At 38.2% G+C, this 8,085-nt stretch overlaps 1 protein-coding gene across 7 annotated transcripts in view; it reads left to right on the forward strand.

Moving 5' to 3' along the window:
* The window catches only part of LOC138030138 (proto-oncogene tyrosine-protein kinase receptor Ret-like), a 50,972-nt gene extending 47,870 nt beyond the window's left edge, over positions 1 to 3,102 (forward strand). For all 7 annotated transcript variants that reach the window (XM_068878018.1, XM_068878021.1, XM_068878020.1 and 4 more), the window contains one exon: positions 426 to 3,102. In XM_068878018.1, coding sequence (XP_068734119.1) covers positions 426 to 488 — 63 coding nt within the window. In that variant the 3' untranslated portion in view covers positions 489 to 3,102. The remainder of the gene's footprint in view (positions 1 to 425) is intronic.
* The last annotated feature ends 4,983 nt before the right edge of the window (positions 3,103 to 8,085 follow it).

The raw sequence follows: 8,085 nt of genomic DNA on the forward strand, positions 1-8,085 counted from the left end.
TTTGAAATGGATCATATATGAACTGCGGATATTAAATCAAGTAAAGCTATGGTCCTCGCATTTTTTTGCAATTGCGTAGAGAAGCCTGAAAATTTCAAACCTTGTTGAAGTCCTTAATTTTTCAGTCTTCCCTACGCAATTGCAAAAAATTAGTTCACAACTGCGAGGATCATAGCTTCACTTGAAAGCTGGATAGCTTGTGGGGTCGTGTACAAATTGAATCAAATCAAACTAATACGTATCAAATCATATTGGTTTTTGAGAAGAGTGGAAAGCCGGAGTACCCGGAGAGAACTCTTTTGGAGCAGAGTAGAGAACAAACAAACTCAACCCACATATGTTTTCGGATCTGGGAATCGAACCCAGTTGTTAGATTTTGCTGTGAAACTTTATCTAAATATAGTTATTCTTACCTTTGCTTTCAGGAAATCATCTACATGAATGTATACGACGACAATCTGTATGGCAATGTAGAGGACCTTGATTGAATTAGTGCAACTTTGCGTTGAGGACTTCACCGTGCAGATTGTTCGTAAGCTCAAATCGAAATTTCGAATGAGTGATCACGCAAAGGAACTACAGATAGCGAGCCACATAGTAAAGAACTTTAGTATAATCACATATGTGATTATTGACAATTCTCTGCGCTGATTGGTTACCCTTGAGGTGATTATTACGCGATAATCGATAATCACCTAAGCGGTTTTTCAAAATGGCCGCAAGCCGTTTTGTCGAGGTGAGAGACGAAGACAGTATTTGTTTTAGAGAAAATGCACACTTTTCAAATAACCACCAATGTAATTATACTAAAGCAATGATTCACATCAAATACAATGTAAGCTCAGGACGTCAAAGCGACCATTTTGGTATCCCAAGACAAAAAAATGGCGGCCATTTGCCAAACCAGTTTTCCGTAAATTAAACTCTGTTCCTTCCCAATTATTTTTTGTTTTGTTTGTTTTGTTTTTTTTTGTTTTGTTTTGTTTTTTGTTTTGTCTTTTGTTCCAGTTTAAAGCACATGGCCAGTTTTCAGGTGTGTCAAAGGTTTCATGGACCATTTTAATGAATCTATTATTTTTGGTTCTCAGTGACGTGATCAACAGCCACATTTCCCAACGAAAATTTGCATGTTAAGGAGGCTCGAAAGGGTTTTAACACTTTGAAGACTCCTGTTTACATCGAATAATGCTACAACACTGTATCACGTAACAGCAATATTATGGTACCATATGAAACACCGATTATTTGCAAACAAGATGTGATCATTATTGTGACGTAATAAGTTATCTTCGAAATGGGAAAACACCCTATATTTTGGATTTAGTTGCTCATATCTCAAAAACGAACTTGCTGAAAAGTGATTAGAAGGCCACGATGAAACTTTCGGCAAAGTTTAATTCTTTAGAGCTACCTTAAGAAATCACAAAATTAAGGTGGCTCTGAATCCACGCGACATAATTTGTTAAAAATTTGCACAAAGTTTCGTCATGCCCTTCTGATTACTTTTCAGAAATAAAAAAATGTTGGTCACTGCGTTCGTTTTTGAGATATAAGCAACTTAAGACAAAATATAGGGTGTTGTTTTTACAGCGCTTGCCCGTTGCCACGGTGACATCTTACGTCACAATAATGACTGCATCTTGTTCAGCGATAATTCGTGTTTCATTTGGTACCACAATATTGCCAATTCATAATTCAACGTTGTGGTGTCGATCCTTCTAATAAGAGCGTAACTTGGAAGCGTTGAAACTGGTTCGAGTTAACAGGGTTCACTTTCCGAAGGATTGGGTCGGGACACTAACATGACGGACGTTACATAATGTGAAAACTGAGAATATGCTGTTTTCCGCTAATGACGCCAAACTCTTGCTTTTAAATTTTACTCAGATGGTCCAAAGGCATAAAACAAGAAAAAATTAAAACAGAGAGAAAACATAGTTACGCTGATGTCTTACGTCAGGAGGGGAAAACGGAATATATTACTCATCTAATTAAGGGGTCTTAAAAATAGTGTATTCGCTCGTGTGACCAGCAACTATATTTGCATGCTAAAACAAAGGGAAGCATTTTCATAAAAAAGGAGTTCACGTTATCAGTAACCTTGTTTTTCCACCGAAACAAAAGAAAATGTTTGCATGATAGTAGAACTCAATTCCCTGAGATTTATTTGAGGACATCAACTTGGCTGCCGTTTCTTTGTTTAGAGGCACCAATATGGCCGCCATGACGTCACATGAAAACAGCCCGAAATTCCGGTACTGCATATTAATTCAGTCGCATTGCATTCTTAAACATATGAGTCTTTGACTTCGTTTTCTCCTCTATCCAACTCTTTCACGATTTTGAAGTTAGTTATGGCAAACCATTAAATACGGAAATTCTACTTGAAATAAAGAGATTTCTTTTTTTTATATCAAGGCTTAAGACTTGGGTCACAGTGTTTAGTTAACATAGTTTTCAAATTCAAAGAAAAACAAGAATAGGCCATTTTCGAAATATCAAATATTCAGCTTGATAGTGAGGCAGTGAGGACAAAAGCAGTAGAAACACGTTGGAATGAATGTGAAAAATATTTACCTATCATCCACTTTCCTTTGTCTTTGTCCTCACTGCCTCACTATCAAGCTGAATTTTAATATATCGAAAAATAGCCTTTTGATTTTTTGGTCATAGTAGCACTTTAATTAACTGCAATAAAATGAAATGAAGAGATGTATTTATCCATGGTGATTCGGGGATATTCGGAACAAATCCGAGTGGTTGCTCCTTCGGTTTTTTCCCGAGCTTCCCCGACTCACCATGGATAAATATCTCTCTTCGTGTCACATTTTGTTCGTTTATCAATATTTTTCCTTTTCGTGCCTTTTTTTATTATACTGTAGTCATCGTTATTATATATTGTTCAAAGACTCTCAAGAGATAGTCTGCTTTTCCGCCAAGTTGTACCTAGTGAATAGAATTTATAAAGTTTCAATTTAAATAGTATATAGAGTTGAAAACTCTTAGTTTATTATACTAAGTATTGACACCGAATTATTAGTAAAGAACGATGTCACTAAACTGAATGCACATCATATTAATTAAAGTAAATCATAAAAAATTTATTGGTGTCTTGTTTTAATTATTTTAGCTTTTCGCTTTGCTGACGTTGCAATATCAATCAGGATCCCAGAGCTCTTCTGCGCATAACCGCGGCATCAGCAGCGTAAGCACTGGGGTCGAGAATGTTCTCTTACGAATTTTCGAAAGACGCATGCGCGGGACAGGGCTAAAGTCTCGTTTTGTTCATTTTCTTTGGTAAGCAAACTTGCATTTAGGATCTTTCGTATTTTTAACGCATGCGTTTTTAAAACACGTGATTTATGCCCAGAAACGCACGTGATTAGATGCTCAACGATTTCAATAAGCGTCACGAAGTGTCCCCTTGCTCTTCGACCCAACTTCAATAGGAAAGATATTGTTGACGTCACGTATTGTCATTAATAGGGAATTTAAGCAGCGACGACGGCGACGGCAACGAGAACGTCATCTCAAAATGTAAATTCGTTGTATTGCTATCACTTTGTGATTATTTCATCCTTTTTAAGTTTGCTCGAAAGGGTTTTCGGCTGAGCGCGCGTGCGTAAGCAAGCACAAGTAATTCTAAGCTAAGAGCTGCTCAGGTCAGCTGCACTCGTGCGCGGACTCGATTGAGCGGGTAACGCATGCGTAAATGATGATCTTCAAATCCCCTCGTTTTTCCTCATTTTGCAGCTTTACTTGTTTATATGTTTGCAATAAAACTTATTTTTCTGAAAAACTGGCCTAAAGATTTTGTTGAATTTTAAGTATTTTAGAAATATTTTCTAACATTATCTGGTAACGCTGGGAAGATTTAAGCGTCCCATAAGGCTCAAAGAAATACCTTATATCGTTGCCATAGTAACGTTATTTTTAGGGAAAATATGATGTTAGAAATTTATGATGGGTACTTAATACCCTGGCCGAATTTCGTCTTGATATGATTACCCTAACTGTATCTTAAGACAGAATATGTTTATTTGTTTGAAAAAAGGAGAAACCATTTCGAGCCTCATTAATATGACAAGGTGTGGTAGTTTCCCAAGAATGACACTGGTCGGAACGGCGGTTAATTTAGGGGAGAACATGAAAATTTATCCTCAAGTGCTGATGTTCTTCAAAAAATCTCAAATCTGACTATTTCACCTTGTTGTTTTGAAGACGACGACAAAGAAACGGACGAATGCGAAAAAAGCACGTACAGGGTGTGCAAAGCTATTGTTTTTGCCCACTATTAATTAAAATATGCAAATTTGTGACGTTCTCGTTGCCGTCGCTGTTGTCGTTGCTTAAGTTCCCCAATGTGCCAACCAGAGCCTCATTGGCTTTCGAAACACTGGGGTCTTTTGTTCCTGTGGTTGGCACGTTTGAATAACAAAGGCAATGCTTGTAAACAGATATTTTCCCTACATCAATCGTACTTGGAAACACAGACAATTACAGTGCAACGCACCTTACCGTGGCCACCCAACAAAAGGGAATTTAAGATCTACAACGGCGACGGTCGACGAAAACGTCACCTCAAAATATAACTTGGCTCCATCATAAGTCTTTCGCGATTATTCAGTCTCGTTCACGTCCTACAGTGTGGGCGAAGTATCCTAAAAATAAATTGGTACGAGCGGTTTTAACGTTAAAATAGAGAATGAAAGATTCTCTGTTGCATGCTTACGTTGTCGTCAAAACTTCAAATTTAGTAATTTCACGTCGTCGTTATGCAGAGGACCGCTGAGATATTTGCTAAAATCCGTGCTGCACGTGCAGCACGATTATTTATGCTCTTTAACCAATGATATTATTGCTTTGTGGCGTTGTCGTAGTCGTAGCCGTCGTCGTTTCTTAAATTCCCTAAACTTTCACATTTGACAGTTACATGTAAATACGTCACCTCAACAACCCATGCAACGTTGTTCAACTTACAACTGCGTGAACTTTGCAAGGAAGCGTGACTGTCAATCAAATTTACACATCCTGATTGGCGAACAATTTGTGAAAAACTTTGTTTAGGTGGCCATGCCGGTGCGTCGCACTGTAACGTCACAAAGTCTCTCTTAAACTCGGGTCTTCGAGCTCAAGTAAAGATAAACAGCTGCACTTCCCGTCACCAAAAAATAAAGGATAAGCCTTACACTTATTTCATTGTTGGGAATAGGGAGCAAGTGCTTACACTTAAGCGAAACGTCGAGATATATCAAAATCAGCCATTTTTCGAAAATACCATAACACCCTTTGTTTGTTCCTCCAAATTTTTGCATAATTATTGTTTCCAACTTCTCTTGGGTTTTTCTTTTCTGCAACATTTGTACATTTCGCTATTGTTATGCACGTTGTAATCTTGGCACGTGCCCTCGTGCACTGAGTTTTCACGCATGTTTTCCCCCTTTTTTCTTTCGCATATTTGAACTGTATCAAAACTCCCTTTCCAGCCAACGTTATCGCACTAAAGAACGCAAGGTAGCCTACCAATCAATTTTAAAAAGGTTAATTGTGGAAAGATATCGTATTCGAAATGTCAACAATGTAATCGAAAAACCAAATGCGTTCAAATCTTCAACTTAGCGAGAAGCAATACAAAAGAGCCAGCATCAGAAGCCGTTCCAGGGGAGTTCTGAGGGGAGTTAATTTCTACGCTCAAAGAAATACAATGATACGAGTGAGTATTATAAACAAATATTATTTTATCTAGACTAAAAGGTTTGAAAAGCTTTTCTCGTTCGTCATCGACTACAAAAATTGATAAAAGCACTTCAAGTTGCTGCTCTTAACCCTCTGACTTCAGGGGTAATCAGCATGTACATTCTCCTCACAATTTCAAACACTGTTCTTTAAAGAAGTATTGAGAATGAAGATTACTATCCTGCAACGCAGGCGTCTTGTTGGGCCGGTTGAGTTCGCTTGTTGGGGTGATCGAGTTCGCGTTACAATCTTGCGAGCGCCATGTTAGACGGTGGGGGATGGGGTGAAAAATTCAAGATGGCGGGTAAACTTTTTACTCTGTCAGCGCTTGCTCCAAAAAATCTCGCCTGCTCGATCTGCAGGCTAGAAGATTACTACCAGTTAAATTAAGGGATATTGTTTTGATATAACATCAAATTCTCAAGACTAGCAAACAAAGAAATATATCGCTCTAGTTAGGAGAATGAACTTTTAGATCACGGGATTGAAAGGGGTTAACTGAATACGATGATCTCGAACTTCAACTATCTCCGTTCTTTAAATATTGCCTATCAATAAACTGACGATTTTCCTCAGTGTAAGCCTCAACTCTGTATTGTAAAGATTTCATACACCACGATTCCATAACTCCATCTAATGGATAAAAGTTAACAAACAGCAAGTACATCGTTCAAATTTATTTTTTCGTCATTTCCCAAAAGCTACTATTGTAATGTGCGGGTTGCCTCAGCCGTAGCCGTCGTCGATGCTTGATTAGATAGTTTAAGAAACGTTGATGGCTACGGAAACGATGACGCCACCGCCACAAAGCAATACTACCATTGGTTCAAAAACGAAAAATAATCGTGTTGCACGTGTGGCACGCATGTTTGCACATATTTGTGTGCAACTACTGTACGACAACGACGACGCCAAATCACCAAATTTGAGGTTTTAATGAAAATGCAAACCATAGTTAATGCATGGAAATGATTATGAAACTGGACAAGTTCCTTTGTTTCATGTCTTTGTCCGTATTTTTGGCATTGACCCTGCACAAAACACACCTTTTTTCGAGAAGATAACCAATCAAATCCTTCGATTAAATTATGCGTAGCTAACCCGTGCGAAACGAAAACAAAAGATTAATATTGTACAGGGTCACGGTCAATAGACCTCTTTAGCTTGTACGTTTTGTTTTCCCATTTCAGACCACGTGATGTTCCCAAGGGAATTTTCCTTTTGCTTTTTCATAAGTTATGCATGCATATGCACGTGCATAAGACGACATTTAAAAGAAACAGTTCCCTAGAGTAACATCACGTGGTCTGAAATGGGAAAACAAAACGTACAAGCTAAAGAGATCCATTCAACATCGTTCGCAACAACATTGTTCTCGCTTTTGAATAGTAAGGTTTCATAACCAGTCCCTCGATTAACTATGTGCAAACCTATCATTTGAAATAGCTCGTACCAGTTTATTTTTAGGATACTATGCGCACCTTAAGCAACGTGAACGAGATGGAATGATCACCAAGACTTAAGACATAGTGCAAAATTATATTTTGTGGAGCGCTTTCGTCGAAGTCATCGTCGTAGATCTTCAAGTCCCTAGTCTCTAAGGGTCTGGCCAAACGGGAAGTTTTTGGCGACCAAGCAACGTCAAACATTTTACTGTTTGGCCACCCGGCTTGGTGCTGTTTGATCGTGTTTGGTCGTGCGTGATAAAATTTAAAGGCCATCAAACATTCGATCAAACAACTTTAAACATTTATTTTGTTCTCGTGTTTGCTGGGCGAAATTTTTTTCGTTTTTCCAGCCGTATCAAACATGTTTGGCGCGCGCATGCGTACCACGCTTGCTCATCTGCTGGTTTCACTGGCGAAAAATGTCTGATTGGTCGAGACCTTGTCATGTGACTTCAATAGCTCAAAGCAAACATGGCTGCCATCGAGTGGGTGTTTATCCGATCAGGCCAGTAAAACGGACGAATGTTTTGACTGCATAGTGCATTTAGTTTAGAAAACCTATTGAAGGTAATTCAGTGCTATAATCCAAAATAAATTTCATGCTGGCCTACTAAATACTTCCAGTGCAATAAGTTATTTAACCTCTCTTTGTGGACTCTGGTTGCAACACAGCGGTTTCAATAATTTTAATCCCCTTCCGTTAGATTTAGCTTTTAAAAAACATCATAACTTCATATTTCTGTAATAATTGTTCAAAGTCATTGAGCAAAAGCATACAAAGCTACATTTGAAAGGGGCATAATCCCATGTTGGAGTTTTCTGGAGAAGACTTCACAGAAATAACTCCTGTTACCTCTCCATATGTAAAAAATATTTAAACATTAGGTGCAATGAATTTTTA

Source organism: Montipora capricornis, chromosome 13, assembly GCF_036669925.1.
Source record: "Montipora capricornis isolate CH-2021 chromosome 13, ASM3666992v2, whole genome shotgun sequence".
In the NCBI taxonomy this organism is placed as follows: Eukaryota; Metazoa; Cnidaria; class Anthozoa; order Scleractinia; family Acroporidae; genus Montipora; species Montipora capricornis.